This window comes from Leucopleurus acutus, assembly GCF_964270905.1.
Source record: "Leucopleurus acutus genome assembly, chromosome: 3".
Classification (NCBI taxonomy): domain Eukaryota; kingdom Metazoa; phylum Chordata; class Mammalia; order Artiodactyla; family Delphinidae; genus Leucopleurus; species Leucopleurus acutus.
The window spans coordinates 99,625,113-99,644,993 of record NC_139145.1 but is presented as its reverse complement, the minus strand read 5'-3'; the positions used below and the strand labels follow the sequence as shown (position 1 = coordinate 99,644,993).

At 42.4% G+C, this 19,881-nt stretch overlaps 1 protein-coding gene across 4 annotated transcripts in view; it reads right to left on the bottom strand.

Annotated features, from left to right (window-relative positions):
- The window catches only part of MCTP1 (multiple C2 and transmembrane domain containing 1), a gene marked incomplete at its 5' end in the record, with an annotated part of 535,475 nt that extends 517,987 nt beyond the window's left edge, over positions 1-17,488 (bottom strand). For all 4 annotated transcript variants that reach the window (XM_082836435.1, XM_082836436.1, XM_082836437.1 and 1 more), the window contains one exon: positions 16,769-17,488. In XM_082836435.1, the coding sequence (XP_082692561.1) occupies positions 16,769-17,488 (720 nt within the window). The remainder of the gene's footprint in view (positions 1-16,768) is intronic.
- Positions 17,489-19,881: the final 2,393 nt, after the last annotated feature.

Genomic DNA, 19,881 nt, shown 5'->3' with positions numbered 1-19,881 from the left:
AACAACAACAAAAAGAAACCACGTTACGCAGATAAAGAATATGTAGGTTCTTGATACTCTTTTGAGTTGGGCATGGCTTATATCATTGAAAGTTTTTACTAGGTGCTATTTCTTATACTAGATGGCAGTGATGCTTGGATGCTCAGGGCAACCCATGTTGTCTGGGTGTTGGTCGTGACAGTAGTTGGCTGGGGAGGTCAAAGCACAGATTGGCAGGCCTGACTTGGGCGGGGCTTGGTACAATTTCTGAGCACTCACACTTGCTGGACATGCTAGAATCCATACCCTAAGCTTTCAGAGTGGCAGGTAGGCTGCCTTATGCTCCCATGTCAGGTTTGATTCAACTTTGACAGACTACAGTCTTGATGAGGAATTTTTACGTTTCCTTTCTTTTCCTACTATAACATTGTACGATAAGTGTAATGGGGAGCTTCTGCATACTTTAAGCTTTCCTTCCTGCTTAGGCACTACTGCGTATCTGTTTTGCAAATGTGAATATTGGCTAATACATGAAAATATAAAACTTAGATTTTTATATCTTAAAAAATATATAGGAAAATATAAAATTTAAATCAAATCTGCTCCACCGTGTTCAATAAGCCGTTTTCCTAATCACCCCACGATCATGTTAACAAATACAGACTTTTAAATGTACACCTCCTTACACAACTCCTTTCCAGAGTTCTTCATTCTTTTTCCCCACTCTGACTTCAGGGAAGAAATTGGAAGCTCATAAAAAATATGTTCTCCATAATTTACAGCTGTAACACCTGGATCACCAAGCTTTATCTCATTTTCATCCCTACCTAGGCTCTGAAAAGTGCTGTCAAAGAGAATCTCTCCCCTGAGTATTGACAGGAGGAAATTAGACTGCATTTCCTACCTTCATTTACCTTCCAGTCGTGCTCAATAAAAAAGCAAGAGGACAAGTGAAATGACATGTTTTACCAGGGGGAATAATATTTTCATCCACTTGGTATTTCTATTTATTATAGACATTTAAAAAATACCATTATCTTAGTAGAGAAAGGTGGCCCCAACATACTTCTCTACCTCTTTACAAAACAACCCTATGAGTGCAATGTGATTCCATACATAGCAGTGAAGGAAAGCTATTCCCAGGAAAGTCAAGAACTTTCCTGAAGGTGGTTCTGCTCTTCAGAGGCATCTAGGCTCTCAAGATTGCTTCGGTACCTAAGGGTCCAAAATCTCCCCATGACCCAAAAGACCCTGTATAATCTGGCCCCTGCCAACCATTCCAGACCCATCCCCCCTCACTTTCCCTCTTATTAACCAAATTCCAGCTGCCCACACAATTTTTCTCTAATTTTTCTTCTGCTGTGGTTTTCTCTGCCCATAACCATCCGCCACATCCCTCATTTCCTCTCCTCAGGAAATCTGGCCAACTTTTATTCATTCTTTGTAGTTCATCCTACATGTCACTTCTTCAGGAAAATCTGCCCTGTCCCTCCCCTTCCTGCATGATTAGGTTGGGACCTCTTGCAATTCATTCCTGTAGTTCGATTTCTCTCTACATACCTCTGAATGAGTTATCGCAACTGTAATTGATAATTATTTGTGTATTTTTTTAATTTAATGAAAGTTTATTCTACTACATCATAAGGTCTATGGGAACAGAAATTGGTCTGTCTTCTTTATCAAGGTATTAAAAAGATACCAAGTCTACCACAGGGTAAATATTTAATAAACGTGAGGACCAGAGAGAGAAAAGAGGAGAGATGAGTTACCAAAATCATTGATGTTGGATTGGAATGGGATCTTCCAGCAACACATATATACTTCAGGCTGGTTCACGACATAGAACATTCTAACCAAATTTTTCCCCAATTCCAAGACACCTGGAAAAGAGCTATATGACAATACTCAGGAGACACAGCAGCTCTTCAGTGTTGAGGAAAACCATAGAACATGGCAATTAGAGTCATGACATTTGGAGCCAGTCACTTAGGTACGAAATCCCAGCTCTACCACTTATAGCTGCACCACCCCGAGCAAGTCCTCACACTTTCTGAGCCTCCGGTGATCCATCTACAAAATGAGACTAAGTATTCCAGCTCCTTATCGTCACAAAGACTATGAAGTAATGCCTGTGCAACACTGACTGGCACAAGACTAAGATTTTAGTGCTATTATTGTTATTATCAAGAAACATGAGAAGTTGTACCAATTCCACTGGTTGTACCATAAGGCAAGAACTATCTTGCCTTCTCCTTATTTAAAGAATATACCCCACTTGGGCATATTCACAAACAACTAGATGCTCTGAGAACAATTTGTTTTCCTGTCCAGAGATCCTAACACCTAGACTAACTGCAGAATGTACACCTTTAGTTTTACACGAGTTTAACAACATCACTGGAAGTCAAAATACATGTACAGCACGCATGAGAAGAATGATCCGAGAAATATTCACTTATGAGCTCTTGGAATTGAGCCCACAAATAAACAAACTAACACACTCCCACTCACTATATATATACATATATATATATGTATGTATATATATATATATATATATATATTTTTTTTTTTTGGCTGCATTGGGTCTTCATTGGTGCATGTGGGCTTTTTCTAGTTGCTGCGAGTGGGGGCTACTCTTCGTTGCAGTACACAGGCTTCTCACTGTGGTGGCTTTTCTTATTGCGGAGCACGGGCTCTAGGCTCATGGGCTTCTGTAGTTGTGGCACGCGGGCTCAGAAGTTGTGGCTCGCGGGCTCTAGAGTGCATGCTCAGTAGTTGTGGTGCACGGGCTTAGTTGCTCCGCAGCATGTGGGATCTTCCTGGACCAGGGCTCGAACTCGTGTCCCCTGCATTGGCAGGCGGATTCTTAACCGCTGTGCCACCAGGGAAGCCCCTCACTATATTTTTTTAGATACTTTTCTCCAACTAATAATGGCACATTCCTCCAGCTATCCCTCCAAAACAATGGTAAGACTCAAACTCATTGACAGGGCTGGTGTTGAAGGAATACCAGACTCAACCACGAATCACCGGTTTGGGCACGTCATGTACCTGGCACTGGTGCACTGATGTGCCCTCACTACTGGTGGAGCAGTGGATACCCTGGAAACTATGGCCCTGGCAGAAATCAGCTGTCTGTTACCCAAACTCTGCCACTTACTAACTGTAGACAGAATCAGGACTGCAGGCAAATTACTAACATGGCCTCTAAGAATTTCCCGTATATAAGATACAACTATAGCATATACCTATGTGTCATAAATAAATGCATATATAACAATATCTCTTCGTCAAAATTTCTGTGAGAGTTAAAGTGAAATAATGTACATATTTTATAACATCTATTTGAGATACAAAGCAAAGAATGCCTAGTAGATAGATCTACTTTGTTTCCTTCCACTACTACCATGCTGTTCATGGAACAAGAGAGGATTAATGACAGAGATGAGATGAGGCTATAGAATATAGAAAATACATAATTATAAGGGTCTTGTAAATTATAACATGTTCCTCAGGATAATATCAATAACAGACATAACAATGATGTACAGTGGGGCACTTGGTGAGGAAGAGTTTTTTTAAGCAGGACTGACATTTAAAAGTTGCTAGCTATACCATTATCTAGCAATCAAAGAGATCTCAGAGGGCTTCCGACCAGTAAGAAGGAAGTGGTAGAGCCAGGTTTATGCCTGACACCAAAATCTTCTGTTATACTAAATCTGTCTTCATTAAATTTTCTTGTTATGAGACAACCTTCAGAGATCAGAAAGATGGGAAGGAAATGGCAGGGGCAAAGAAGAGCTCTGATGTCAATACTGAGATGAGGAGAAAAAACAACTCCACTTGGAGCTGTTTTCCTAAACCGGGCTTCTCAGGCACAACCTACTACAAACAGCCTTCCTTTGTAGAGCTTAAGGGCCAAGTGCACTGGATCCAAATTATATGATGTGTGACTTGGGACAAGTCACCTATTCTCCTCTAGCTCACTTTATTCATCTGGAAAATGCAAATGATAATAAACCTACTTCAGAAAGTACTGTAGTAAATAAATAAGTTAATACATAAAAAGCACTTAGAATAGTGCCAATACATAATAAATGCCCTGTGTGTTTAGCTGTTATTAACACTAGTTATAAAGTGTCAAACAAACAAATAAACTCAAGGAAAAAGAGATCAGATTTGTGGTTACCAGAGAGGACAGGGAGGAGCAGGAATTGGATGAAGACAGTCAAAAGGTACAAACTTCTAGTTTAAGATAAATAAGTACTAGGGATGTAATGTACAACATGACAAATATAATTAACACTGTGTTATGTTACACATGAAAGTTGTTATAACATTAAACCTTAAGAGTTCTCCTCATAAGAAAAAAAATTTCTTTTTATTTCTTTAATGTTATATCTATATGAGATGACGGATGTTCATTAAACTTACTATGATGATCATTTCATGATGTATCTAAATCATTATGCTGTACACCTTAAACTTATACAGTGTTAATGTCAATTATATCTCAATTAACCTAGAAGAAAAATAAATAAAATAAAATAAAAGGGGGGTGAGAGGACCCATAGTTAGTTGGCCTCATGTCATAGGTAACATGATACAACTGAGCAAAGAGAGCCCAGCCCAGGGTGGTCAGAGGACCATCGTGAGCATGTCCTACCTCATATAATGAAACTTCAGAAGACAGAGTGTGCACTGTGATTTAACAAATATTAATTCAAAGGCAGGGTAGTGAAGGCCAAGCCCTACCCCAGCAGATAACATTACAAAGATGGTCATGGACACTTATGCAAAACAAGTCCACACAAACCTGGTACAAAACTCTAGCACCAAATACAAACAAAATTTGTGTAGCTGCTTGGAACTCACATTAGACTTATACTCCTAGAAAGAAAAAAATAGATATTCAAATATGAAATGGGCACTTACAAATACACCATTCAAAATGCCATCCATATATAATTAAGAGAGTTATGTTATAAAAAGAGCCATTGAGAAACATTAGCAACATTAACAGAAAATAGAACATCCTTTAAGCAGCCAACACAAACAAAAGCTCTGCTGTCCCAGATCCATTTGGTCCTAACTCAGTTATTCTCCAACTCTCTTTTTCAGGTGATTTCAAAAATTGAGCTTTCTGTGATTATGAGAATACATCTTTACAACCCTAAAGGTATAACTCTTTAGGGTTGAGACTGTCATACAGAGTGAAGTAAGTGAAGAAAGAGAAAAACAAATATCGTATATTAACGCATATATGTGGAATCTAGAAAAATGGTACAGATGAACCGGTTTGCAGGGCAGAAATAGAGACACAGATGCAGAAAACAAACGTATGGACACCAAGGGGGGAAAGTGGCGGGGGGATGGGCGGTGGTGGGAGGAACTGGGAGACTGGGATTGACATATGTACACTAATATGTATAAAATAGATAACTAATAAGAACCTGCTGTATAGCACAGGGAACTCTACTTCTCTTTGCTATACAGCAGAAACTAACACAACATTGTAAAACTATACCCCAATTAAAAAGAAATAAGAATAAAGGGATCACTTTTTCTCTAATTAAAACTGTATCAGTAAGGAAACTCTCCAAAATGTCTCCCCATTTTTTATCTGTGAGGATCACTTTGTGAGAGTAAAGCCAGGCCAAGCCGAAAATAACTAACGACAGATCTTAGTTACTGTGACATCTAGATTGCAAAAGATTAAGGAAATAATTCAAAGACCTCTCTTCCATGGTGGCTGTAAATAAGATGAATAGTTACAGAAGAATGATTATTCTTACTGAAGAAAAGGTATTCCTTATACATTAGTTTAAATTCAAAGGACGATTACTCATTCCCTTTGTAGAGCACACTCCATAGTGAACGATAAAAACTGTCTTCTAATTTTTTTTTCTCATTGGTTGAGCTGGTTATTGTACACCTACTCATACTAAATGAACCTAGACCATTTGTAAGGACTATGTTATCACTGAAATTTAGTATTATCACATTAAATTTAGGTGGAAGAATTTTGGAGTTCTTCTGTTTAATCTTTGACTCCAGTGGGAAATATGATGCATGTGAAAAAACAGGTACGTGTATAAACCATACTAGGTGAAGGCATAATTGTGTGTGGGTGTGCGTGTGTGTGTACAGCCTATGTCAGAGCAACACAAAATGTCAAAACATTATAGGAGCCAATTATTTAAACTTCACTGTGGGAAAAAAAATTATGAAAGCCCCTAACAGAAAAAAAAAAAATGCCTGACTTTTCTTTTTTATTTTCTCTGCTCTTATTCCCAGAAAGAAAAAGAAATGACATAGCTGAAAGGCAAGTGGCAGGAGGGCACAGAATGAAGAGCCAGGACCCAAAGAATATACCACCTGGATAGTCCTGTGACAGAGGTACACAGACTAACCATGGTTGGTCATTCAAAATACACAAAGACCCTCTCGTGGCAAGGTCCGTAAAGTTCTTCCTCATACCCTGGCATATACCCAGGAAGAAAAACGTTGGCACTGGGGACAGTGAAAATGTCAGGTAGAGAGGAGCAGATTAAGAACACCTTACAAAGCTCCATCTTCCTCGAAAAGAGGCAGAGGGCGTGGGGCCTGGGAAACTAACTGCGAAAGGTCGTTCTCCCTCCCAACTCTCCCGTTCCCCTAAGTCTCAGGAGTCACAGAAGCAGCAGCCTGAGTCTGGAGTAAACGAATGCCACCTAGCAGGCAGAAGGGAGCAGAGTGGGACTGGGGCGATAACCAAACTGGTTCAGTCAATGTGGTTTTTTTTTTTTTTGCTTAAAACCGCTGAGTTGAAAGGGCACGTGTGCAAGGCCACAGAGAACCAGGTGAGATCCCAATCTCAGCTGGACCCCGCCCCTGCCCCCTACTCCTGCTTCCTTTTGAAAGTCCAGGGAGGCAAAGAAAGAAAAGGGAGGCGCAGCCTGTGACTGCTCTCAGCCAGGAGACAGCGGCCACGCTGAAGGAGAGTGTTCCAACCGCCAGGAAGCTTGAGGTTTGGCAACAGCTCTGTAGTGACATAGAACTTGTCTCCAAAACCTATTCCAATCGCAAAAGAGATTCTGGAAAACACTCAGACTTCTAGTCCGGTGTGGTGAAAATATTATTCAAAGGAAACTATAGAAATGAATTTCTCTCTTATCAAAAGCTATTTAAAAAAAAAAAGCTATTTTACATTTCAATAAAAGAACAAGGGTCAAATATGGCTTAAGGGTCCAGATAGAATATCGTTTCTATTTTGAGAGAGTAACTATTTGTAATTTTCAGAAATTGATCCTGTGTCATGCATGGGTCAACCCTGCATCTGAGAGAGAATGCACATTTCAACACATTTGAGCCACAATGCCTTAAGATCGAAAATTGCCAACAGAGTCCTTCAATTCCAAACCTTTTCATTATAAATATTTCCCCAAATATTTAGTCTCTCTGACATCAGACACCATAAAAAATCTATGTAACAGAAATGTGTAGGAGGTTTTCTTGTTTTACCTTTTTTTTTTTTAAACTGCCAAACATATGTTTTGCCCTTTTTTCGCTCCGTTAACACTATTTTCAGTGCCTAATACTGCAGGGAAAATAACTATTTTACTCATGGAAGAATCCAAAATAACTATAATATAAAGAATATGAGCTCTTACATAAAAAAGAATGAAATAATGCCGTTTGCAGTAACATGGATGGACCTAGAGATTACAATACTAAGTGAAGTTAAGTCAGAAAGAGAAAGACAAATACCATATGATATCACTTATATGTGGAATCTAAAATATGACACAAATGAACTTATCTACGAAACAGAAACAGACTCACAGACATAGAGAACAGACTTGTGGTTGCCAAGGCGGCGGGGGGGGGGCGTGGCTTGGGGAGGAGTGGATTGGGAGTTTGGACTTAGCAGATGCAAACTATTATATATAGAATGGATAAAAAACAAGGTCCTACTGTATGGCACAGGGAACTATACTCAGTATCCTGTGATAAACCATAATGGAAAAGACTATGAAAAAAGAATCTATATGTATAACTGAATCAGTTTGCTATACAGCAGAAATTAACACAACATTGTAAATCAACTATACTTCAATAAAGTAAGTTTTTTAAAAAGAATCTGAGCTATTACAGTAAATAGGTGACCATCTGGCACTCAGGAGCCTGGCACCTTTAACCATTTTACACAAATGCAAATTCAAAACTTAACCTTCCCTCTCCCTCGCAACGGAAAATACTTTTCAGTACAAGCATTTGTGAACAGAACCAGGAAAAATCAAAAACATAAGGGGGACACATGTGCTCTAATTTATTCCTTTCACTCTCCCTTTTCTGAAGGTTCAGCTACATCCCTGGTCTTAATAAATCTTTCCATCTCCGCATCCCCAAGGTCAGTCACCTGCCCAACATCAGGCTCTCACGGGACTGCCTTGGCCTCCGAGTGGTCGCCTGCCCCTGTTGCCAACTTCACCCTTCCAAGGCTCACGTGCCCCTGTCTCCCCTGCTCAAATGCCTCCGGGGGTCCCTCTGCCTCCCTAGATACGCTCCTCAACCCCCAGAGATCCCAGACCTTCAGCTGCACCTTCATTTTCCTCTACCCCACCCCACACCCTAGGCTTCAGTCCCACTAGTGACAGCCCATTTCTTGAATACATAGGGCACTTGTTCGCCTCTGTGCCTATGGCAATATTCTTTCCTCCATCTCCCTGTGTCCGAATCCTAAGCACACTTCAAAACAAGGCAGAGGCCATTGGGTGGCAACACCCTCAAATTGCTGCCCCCCAGCCTACTCCTTACCTGCATCCACACCCGCACCGTCCCTTCCATCTGCAAGGGAGAGGATCCTTCTTCCACTGACGCTACCATTCCCCTGGTCTCTGGGACCCACCCCCACCTGAGTCCTTAAGGCCTTCATCCATCAATTAACCCCCGTTCTCCTTTAACTTCAATTTCTCCCTCTCCACAAGCGCTGACTCATCAACCCACTCAGGTGATATCCATTAAAAACAAAACCAAATTCCATACATGTGTGTCAGCATACCGTATGATACAGCAGAAACTAACACACCATTGTAAAGCAATTATACTCTAGTAAAGATGTTAAAAAAAAACAAAAAACAAAAACCTGCCCATGATCCCATCCCAGCATGGTTCTCGTGTTCTCATCACCACTTTCTTTGATCCTTTGTGGAGAGCCAAACTGCTTGGCCACTCTCTCTGTCCCCACCTCGTCTTTCCATGCACCCTCCAACCCGCCGCATTCCGTCTTCCATCCCACCACTCCTGATGCTGTTATTCTGTGAAATGTACTGACATCTACTACGTCCAGATAACATTCATCTAGCACTGGGAGGGGAGAGGAGAAATCAAACATGAGCTTTCTGAGTCAGAAGTTCAAGCTGATAGCTAAAGTCAGCCCAGAGATATATTTTATTTGGTCTGTGTTGCGTTTTTCTAAAAATCAATTCTTTGTCAAAAATTCAAGATTCTGGAGACTTCAAGCAAAAATCTGGATTTTTTTGGCTTCTGTTAAAGAATCTAGAAACCCTGGCAGCACTGCTTTCACTGCATGATAATAATCAGCTGGAGTTGAGAAGCAGCTGCCCCTCGAATGAGGCACCGGCTTCCTCGCTCACCACGGGCGCCATCAAACCTTTGCTCATTTTCTTTATTTTGATGGCCCCTGTGGGTAATGGAGTTTGAACACCTGCTCTAGATCAGTGCTGGCCAACAGAAATAAAAATGTGTCACATATATAATTTAAAATTTTCTAGCAGCCACCTTTTTAAATGAAAAGGAGTGGGTGAAATTAACTTTAATAATATATTTTACTTAATCCAATATACCCACGATACTATTTCAACACACAAGCAACATAAAAAATTAGTAATAAGATATTTTACTTCCTCTTCTTTGAGCTAAGGCTTCAAAATGTGGTGTGCGCTTTATGCTTTCCACCCGTCTCAACGCGAACTAGCCACTTTTCCAGGGCTCGGTAGCCAGTGGCTCTGCCATATGGGACAGCACAGCTCCAGATGCTTAATGGTCAGTTACAAAACTCGTCTTGCAATCAGAAAGAGAGACGATATTAAGGAGGAAGAGAAAGCAAGCAGGACGAAGGAAAAGGGTGATGATGTCCAAGAGCAGACATGGTGAGAGTTTGAAAATAGGAGAAGAGGAAGTAGGGACACAGAGACAATGACCAGCTCTGGGCCAGTCCTCCAAGGGAAGAAACGCCCTGTATAGGCAAATGCAGTCGACAGGCAGTGCAGATTTTCTGGAGGAGTCTTTGGTGTTCTAAAAATAGGCTCAGCATTAGACAGGTAGTCACTATGAAAAGCAACTGACCAACCGTCTGAACCCCAGTTCACACACTTGGCAACAGAATGAGTCAGGCTAGTAAGGGCAGGATTCTTGATCGAGATTGGGGTTTTAATCTAGTTAAAGTAAATGGGTTTGAGGAGAAGTGCAAGGAAGCAGGCAGGAAAGTATGTTGAGCTTAGATCCAAGGAGAGTTCAAGGCTCAGAGATCATGAGTGAGGACATGTCAACAGGTGTTGGTGATCCAGGGGTCGGGGTACGACCTCATAGGCCAGACAAGGAAACGTGGGTGCAAAACAGATACCTAGAATCGGAGACCAGTAACAAGAAATGCATCCTTGAGCCAGAGACCTCGGAAGCAGAAATCACTCTTCCATCCCCCACGTGAGCACAATATGGTGGTCAAATCCTCCCTTTATGCCCTCAGACATGAACCAGAATTAAGGGAAAGCCATGCCAGCAACTGGGAGAAGAGGGGAACGTCAAATACATTTGCCAGCCATAAAAGGACTTGGAAACAAGAAGGCAAGAACATCATTACATGACCATAAAGTGATTTTGAAACTTTTCCAAGAGAACTTATCTCTGAACAGCTCCAGCCCACCCATTCACCCCTTCGTTCATTCAGCAACCATTTATTGAGTAGTCTTCCCCGATCCAGTTTACAATGCTGATTAAATAGGTCCACTATACGTACTAAGGCTTGCCAAATTCTACTCTAGCAGTGCAAAATACAGTGAGATTGCTAATACTGAAGGAGCCTCTCTAAATAAAACCCATGTGATTAAGAGGATGCATTGATCCTAAAATGTCCAGAGTCCCATTTGCCTATCATGTGTCATAATTTTCCAGATTGGCTAGGGCCCAAAAGAATGGGAAATAAGGCTGACATAAAATATCTCAAACAGATTTCATAGGAAAATTGTTCTCTCAAGAAGGTAGTATGCAGGACTTTAAAATCTCATTATATTGAAAATGCAGTTTTCATGTTGCTTGCACTCAGACTAATATTAATTAGGAGTACTTGGGACACTGGGGAAATTGTGGCCTGCTATTCTGCTGAAAAAACTTTCTAATGATAAGAAACTGGTATACATTGGAGGGGGAAATATATTTGCATACAATCTTGAATTGTTGAGGTACAGTAATCACTTTCCACACGTGACTTATAAAAAGCAATGTAAATTAGAAGAAAAGGTTGACAATGACAAAGAAATCAAGATAGCACATAAAGTTCACCATGCAGGGAAAAAAAATGATATTTTCAATGGTAGTTGACAAATCAAAATTCACAAATAAAGACAGTAAAGATTATTTGGCAAGTGAAAAAAAGGACTTGAGGAAGAGTGCCTCCCACCTTTGAATAATTAACTTTATAGGAAGATAAGCTTATCATAAATAGGTATGCGTTATACTGTAATTTTATGAAAACAAGCAAGCTTACCTAAAGAAAGTTAAGACAATATCTGTTTCATTCACATAAACAACCTCCCGCCCCAAAAGCCAGTATTCACAAAAATGGCTCTCAGATATCAAGAGATAAGTTCTCTTGGAAAAGTTTCAAAATCACTTTATGGTCATGTAATGATGTTCTTGCCTTCTTGTTTCCAAGTCCTTTTATTTAGGATGCTTGGTTTGTTGAGGCAGGGAAATATATAGTTTTTAGTAAGTTTTCCAGCAAAATAAAAAATTCAAAGCAAAAAAGTTTCAGATTTCAAAAACTTAATTTCTGCTTATCTAAAATAGATGTCTGCTACGATACTGTAAGTAACGATGATTTAACTAAAAAATGCATTACCCTAACTTCTGAATCTGCAGATTTTCTCAATGCTTATGTTATCTACACATACTTTTTTACTCTTCATCAGTCTAGAGTTGGCAAACGTTTTGATAATCCTTATGAGCAAAGAAATCATACTACATGTTTCCCTGTGGTGCCAAAGACATATTATTAACCTTTAATCTTGTGAAATCATCCCATATTTCCGAACAATGGGGCAACAGAAAAAAAGGGGGAATATTTGTCCTACTTTCTTTATGAATCTGTTAAATTTATTTTATTCCTCCAAGTATGTATTCTCATTTTTATGATAATGTGCACACATTTTCCAAAAGTTATATAAGATTTTTTCATTACTGTGTGAAGCTGTGATGTCACCAGTACTGCCTGGGTTAATTTTAGGCTACTTTTGCCACCACTGCAAGGAAAATAATTTACATCCTCAATGAAAAGGACCATCAAAGCCCCTGTTAATTGTTTTCAACACTCACCTACTTGTAACGGTGGCAGTGGCAAAAGTTTAATATACCTTTCAAAAATAATAACAGCACACAATTGCTAGTGCCTACTGAGACAGGTTTCAAGCCAATTTCAAACATCTACCTCATAACAGTTGCATTTATACGGTATCCACAGCTCTACTCAGCTCCACCAGATACACCTGATAGTAATTAAAAGTTACTGGAAACAATTCCACGCCAAAGTAAACCTATCACTCTGTTTATGCCCTTTCTCTGGAACAACCTGATGTCCCAATATTTCTCAAGAATGCAATCACACATCAAACTTTACACGCTGCTCCAAAATGTTCTAAGATCTCACCCTCACTCTCTCACTTGCAAAAGCTTTGAAAAAGCTACTAACACTCCTTTTAGGAGCTTACTTTTTAGATTACTGGGGGATTTTTAGTGGTTTTAATGATTTACATTAGGAATATTTTTAAAACTTGTGCCTTCCCCAAGACTAAGTTAGGTTCTTTGAAGTAAGATTAAAGACACCTGAAAAATAAATAGCAAAAATTACCCAAATCACATTTTTAATAGTTTTTGAAAATACAGGCTTTCTTTAAAAGATCAGATAATTAATAAAGCAATATTTACTTCATGTCTAGACTTAATCTTAGAAAATATCTTCCACTTTTTTGGGGGGCTTTCATATGTGTTTTAGGAATTTTATCCCAATTAATGGATATTCCTATCATACCCTGAATATTTTATCCACTGTTTTTCAAAATCATTTTTGCTCCTCGATGACAGCAATTTTAACAAAATGAATTTGAAAAAAAACAACAAAGGTTTAACATTCATAAACACTACACACTTTTGTTAAAACACTTAAAAAATGCAACATATTCATTCCTAACTCTTTATCTTAACGGAATTTCTGATTCTAGCAAAGTATAATTTTAGTAACTCATCAAGATAGAATACATAAAATTGGCACATTTTTGATATGCACACAAATTGAGAATGCATCTTTCCCAACTGCATTGCAGAAAATGAAATGCATCTGGTATGACAATATGGCCCAGCACGTGAACTAGAATCAGTGGGAAGAACGGGGTTTCTTTTTTTTTCAAAGCAGAACATTTTAAATAATGCACATGGCCCAACAGCAAGGCATTATTAAGTCTATTAAACTGTCATTCAAAGGTATATTTGGCTAAAGAAAACATAATAGCAAGAGGGCTGACAGGGGCATAGGAGGTAGAATGGTTTGTTTAGTTGTAATTGTTATACATCAGCGACTTCCAAATCTCTTTCCCTGGCAGTCCAAAATGATTTTTTTGGTTTTGCTTAATATCTCCACTCAGTGTCAGTGTATGTGCCCATATGTTGTTGTGTCCTCGTGCTCGGCTGGGCAGTGGAGAGGTGGGGAGTGTGTTGGAGAACATGGCTGATGCCAGGATCAAGCAGAGAACAAGAGAAAATGTGAGCAATTTGCCTCATTTTGCAACGAATTTTCTTTCTTCCTTGAGAGAAAGTGCTTTTTATCTAGGCGATCTGAAGATGGATTTAATGTTTTTAGCATCTTTTCTTTTTATGTGTTCCCATCTGTGCTTATGAACTGTGAATAAAACTGAAATCTGCATGTGCTACGAGCTTCCTCCCCATGCCCAAGTATCTTCAGCAATGAGGTGTTAGAGGAGAGCAAGGAAAGATCTCTGAGACATGCAGGAAGCTCGGAAGGGTGCTGCCGAGTTACACCTACTCCTGGACACCTTAGAGAGTCCTCTTCCAGTTCCAGATTCCAACTCCATTTCTTTCTTCTCTCCATTCAGAGAGGTGAGCCAGACTCCTTGAGTTGGGCAAAGAGGCATTTAGAGGACTGAGGAATCCTCTGTTGTGCATTAGTGACAGAGAGCTGCTGAAAACTGGATTTGTGACTCGTAATGGAGAAAACTGTCCACTTCTCAGTGCACAAGGCTTCCTGAGCAGCAGATGCAGGGAATCAACAATAAAGCATCAGGGCTTATTTTCCTGCCTACACTCCACTTTTCACCTACTCTTGGAAAGATATTTTAGCTTTTGTATTCCTCCTATGACTTCATTGAAATGCTGGTTCTTTATAATAAGAAGCTTCTTTAGAACTACAGACAGTATGATCAATAATGTCATTTGTAAATGTGATATAAAAGATATGCAACAATGCATTACAGAGAACAAAGAACAAATTAATTCACCTAATCCATCACAGAACTGATTCTAGGAATCCAGAATGTATGTAAACTTGCAAGTATTAATCAATAGGACTGAAGTTATCTCAGAGACATAAAAAGTTCTAAAAGTTGTCAAACGTAGCTGTAGCAATGGAAAAACATTGTGGAGAATGACAAAAACTCTCTCTGTCATATATTAACCATGTGACCTTGGAAAGATTATTTAATTTCTCTGAGCATTGATTTCCTAATGCATAAAATAGCAACAAGAACTTCTATCATGTAGGGCAGCTATGAGGATTAAATCATGGAAGTGCCCAACATATAGTGAAGGCACACACAATAATGTTTGTTTAGTATCCTCTCAAAAAAGGTTTTTTGGTCTTTTGTATACAAAATTTATATTTACACAGCAGTTTTTCAAATAAAGATTGATAGTGTCTGAAAACGTTTGGGTAAAAATGAATATAAAGATTAATTCTGAATTCTCTGCTTTCACTGTGAAAATATCTTGGTTCAGTGAACTGCAAAGTTATTTAGTAAGTTAACATTTGCAGCAATATGATCTCTGCCTTCCAAACTAATTCAGTTCTTATTTTTTATCATTCTTGATCATAAAAGTTAATAAAAACAAATGTAAGCAAGTACCCCAGCTCTAAAATTCTTACACATTAGGATTAGGTACACACTCAAATATAAATATTTTTAAAACATATAGTATTCATCTACACTGAATTTAAACAATCTTTTTAAAACCACTTTTTACCTCATTTTGGAACCAGAAACAGGAGTTCTAGTCAATTCTCTTTCAAGATAAAAGGAAAGATAGGTTTATTTAGGCTTTTTGTCAGTATTATTTCTGCCTACGCTTCTGAGAATAACTGTAACCTTTTACTAAACCATCAGGTGTTTTCTAGAGCATTAGTAACATCAGGTTACTGCAAGCAATTGTGTTTATTAAACAACAAAACATACTAGTATTCTGGTTTACTTTCTGAAATTACACTAATAAATTAGCCAATAAACTATAAACATTTTCAAGTGAAATCCCATCTATTCCCATATCTTACCCTTCAACGCATGGCCTCATGGTTTTTGTGGCCCAATTTTTAATCTAATTAAAGTTTTAATGCATATGTCATTAACCTAACAATTAATCAGAGTCAAAATAATTAGAATTTAAACAAAATAAGATGTACTGGCAGAAAAGAGTTCTTTAGGTCTCTGGCAGAATGGAACTTTCAAAATATTTGCTAGCATTAACACGATTTGATAAAAATTTACAAAAGGAGAACATCGCCTCCACAAAACCGAGGGAGTAAAAGCTGCCGCTCAGTGGAACGCTTTACAGATCTTACAGGTACATTTTTACTTGACTCTTGCCTGACCAGAGAGTCAACATCACGTCTACAGCAGAATAATTTAAACGCAACTACTTCAGATGACTATCAAAACAAAAAAGGCCATAGGAACATCGCTTTAACTCGGAAGCGACACTCACGCTATTTGTTAAGCAGCGATCCACTCGCAGCAGAAAGTTTTGAGAAGGGAGGCCTGGAAGATGAACAGACTTCTGCCTAAAGGGTTTCCCCAAGACATGACCTCACGTTTGCCATTAATTCACCTCCTCGCATTTCTAATTTTCCCTGCAAGTTGTTGGGTTTGCTTGTTTTTCTTTTGACAAGATGAGACTTAGCTGGACAGTCCTTTTAGGAGATCTCCAAAAAGTACCCATTTTGTGTCTAACTTTATTCCTCTCCTATTTGGCTACAATTAATACTTCCACTTTCATCGGCAACTGGGAAAACTACTCAAACAGCTTCTAGCAGTAGGTATTATTTCTGTCAAAAGTAAAGTCAGAGCGCAAGTCAGTACTCTACTAAGCAGGAGAGGGACGTTTTCTTTCCACTGCTTGAACTTGGTAGCACCCCTACCCCGCCAGCAACTCCCGGGGTCTCGATCGCCCACAGCTGGAGGCGTGGCCCCGCGCACCTAGGCTCGGGCCGCGCCCACCTGTCACTCACCCGTCTGCTGCCGCGCGCCTCGCCCTTCGTGGTTCGCGGCTCTGCTCGGCTCCGTGCTGGCTCAGCTCGAGGCGGCGGCGATGGCTCCAGCAGCTGCTCCAAGCAGGTGGTGCCCGGCAGGGAGGAACTCTTCTGATGGCACAAGTGCGCCGCGGTGCCCCGACGCCGTGCACCCTCATCTCGGGCGCGGTCCCCCCTCGGGGGCGGCTGGGGTGAGGAGGACAGGGAGGATGAGGCAGAGGACGAAGAGCAAGCTGAGTCCGGAGAGCGTCCGCCAGGAGGCGTCACTCCGGCTGCTCCGGCGGCGGCCACCGGGCCCCTGCCCGCGGGAAGCAAATGCTCGCGGATCCGGCGGCGCAGCGTGGACCCCTGCTCCGCTCTGCTCGCACCCTCGGGCTCGAGAGGCTCCGGCGAGGAGCAGCACAGGTTGGGCTGGGAGGAGGAAAAGACGCGGTCCAGCACATGCTTCCGTTTCTTGAAGCCGCTCCACCTGCTGCCCGCGCCACCCAAGCCGGCCAGTGCGTCCCGCCTACCCCCCGGGGGTGGCGGGGAGGGCGACGGGGTGTCCGCAGTGCAGCGCTCGGGTACCCCCGCGCGCCCGCCCCAGCCGCCCTTGCTCTTGCCCACCCCTAGCTGCAGGTTCTTCCAGAGCCGGGCCTGGAAGGAAGAGGACGCCGCCGCAGGCTCGGGCGAGCCCGCGGCGGCAGCCGGGGGCTCCATCCTTCACCCCCTGCTCCTCCGCTCCCCTCCTCCTTCTTCTCCGTCCGCTCCGGCTGCGCCTCCTCCCGGAGCCCCGCGGTGGCAGCGACGACGGCGGACGCAGCAGCAGAAGCCGGGAGTGACCGGCGGCTTCAGGCCAGAGCGGGGAAAAGACGCCGCCGCCGCCGAGGCTCTCCGGCCGCGGGACTCCGGCGCTGCCTCTTCCTCCCGCACCCGCGGGGGTGGGCTGGCGCTGTAGCCAAATCTCGGCCGCCGCAAAGTTTCTAGCTCCGCGCTCCGCGGCTCCAGTCCACTGGAGTCCCCCAGGCCGCGCCCTGGCCCCTTCTCCTCTCTGGCTCCGGGCTCGGGACGCTACACGCACCGGGCGTGCGTTTCCAGCTGCGCCTGGGACCGCACCCGACGCCCTCCGGGCAGCACCTGTCAGCAGCAGCGAGGGTGGCTGCCTCCGAACTGGGCGCGCGTGCGACTCACACAACAGGGAGGATCGGGCTGAAGACACTCGGCGCGCCCCGGGACCATCCTCCAGCTCCTGGGTGGGAGGACGCGCTGGCGAGAGCCGGGTGGAGCTGGTTAGGGACCAGAGCCAGGCTGCGCCCCAGGATCCGACCACTGTTACCCACGCAGCTAGCTCCGGGCCGGCCGCTAGACTCGCCCTCCGGCAGTCATCCTAGGTCCGACGAAGTGAGCTCGAGTGGAGATTATGCGCCTTCCGTGGGTCCTGCGAAGCGCCCAGTGTCCACACCAAGAGGTGAAGCTGACCGAGTTCTGAGGCTGAACGCCGCTGCCCCCGCCCCGCTGCCCGGCCTGGGCCCAAGACCAGAGTTCGATTTCTTCTGTCTTGGCTTCATCCTCATCCGCCCCTCCCCGCTCTTTGCTTGTGCCGTTAGTTTCTCTCGTGATCCGGGTCTAGAGGTTTCCGGAGTCTGACAATAAAGCCAGCCCTCAAGTCGCAGGGAGTTGACCGTGTCCGAAGACATGGAGGATGCGCACTGCCTCTGACCCCGTTCCAAACGCAGAGTACCTTGTTCTTTTCACTCAAGTGCGTTTTCCTTTGGTTACGTGCAAAGCAAATGGGAAAGGCTCATTTAGACTTTGTTTCTCCCGAAATCTACTGCTCCCAGGGTCTTCTGATTCTACTGAGAGCCTCTTGAATGGCAGGTGACACAATGCCCCTTCTCAACTCCACTGCCTTCCACACCCCAAAATGTGGAAAACTCAGAAGAGCTTTGGCACCGTATTGTCTAATTCCAATCTCATCCAGCTGGCAGTATGCCCTGGATACGTTACCAACCTCTTTAAGCTTTTTATTCTTCTATTTTTCCTTTATAACAAACACTTAACAAATATTTATTGAGCACCTACTATGTGTAATCATTTATTTGTGTCGGGCCATATGATAGGCTCCGAGGATGCAGCTGTGGGCAAGGCGGAGAGGGCCCCACCCTCATGGAGCCCATGTTCCAGTGGGAGAATCAAACAGAATTTCTAATGGTGAAATGTCCCACGGAGAAAATAAAACAGATCACACAGAGCGTCTGTGGAGGTGGGGTTGCCAGGTAGATTGCAGGACAGCCAATTAAACTTGAGTTTCAAATAAACAAGGAATGAATAATGTTTGAGTATATGTATGTCCCAAACATTGCACAAGACGTACCAAAATACTCTTTGTTGTTTATCTGAAATTCAGATTTTACTGAGTGTTTTGTATTTTTATTTGCTATATCTGACAACCCCATACAGAAGGTTTTTTGGGTTTTTTTTTTTTTAACATTATGTGTATGGGAGAGTCTCTCGGCGAAGCTAAAATTTAAGTTGAGACTTAATGAGGACAAAACAGCCATTGAAGGATCTGATTACAGCATTCCAGGCAGAAGGAACAGCAGGTACAAAGGCCCCAAGGCAGGAAGCAGCTTGGCTGGGCCTGTTCAAGGACAGACGGAACCACTCCAAATAATGTGGAGAAAGGTGGGTAGAGTTGGAAAGAGATGGAAGGGAAGTGAGCAGGGTCTTTGTGGGTTGGCTCCTATAGCCATAGTAAGAGCTTGGGTCTCCTGTAAGTGAAATGGGGAGCCATGTGGAGGGGGTTTTTTGGGGGGTTTTGGGGGGGGTTTTTGCGGTATGCGGGCTTCTCACTGTTGTGGCCTCTCCCGTTGCGGAGCACAGGCTCCAGACACGCAGGCTCAGTGGCCATGGCTCACGGGCCCAGCCGCTCTGCGGCATGTGGGATCTTCCCGGACCGGGGCAAGAACCCATGTCCCCTGCATCGGCAGGCGGACTCTGAACCACTGCGCCACCAGGGAAGCCCTGGAGGGTTTTTAAGCATGAGGGTGATACGATATGACTCACTAATACCTACCTCACAGGGCTGTTTTAAGGATTAAGTGAAAAACGAC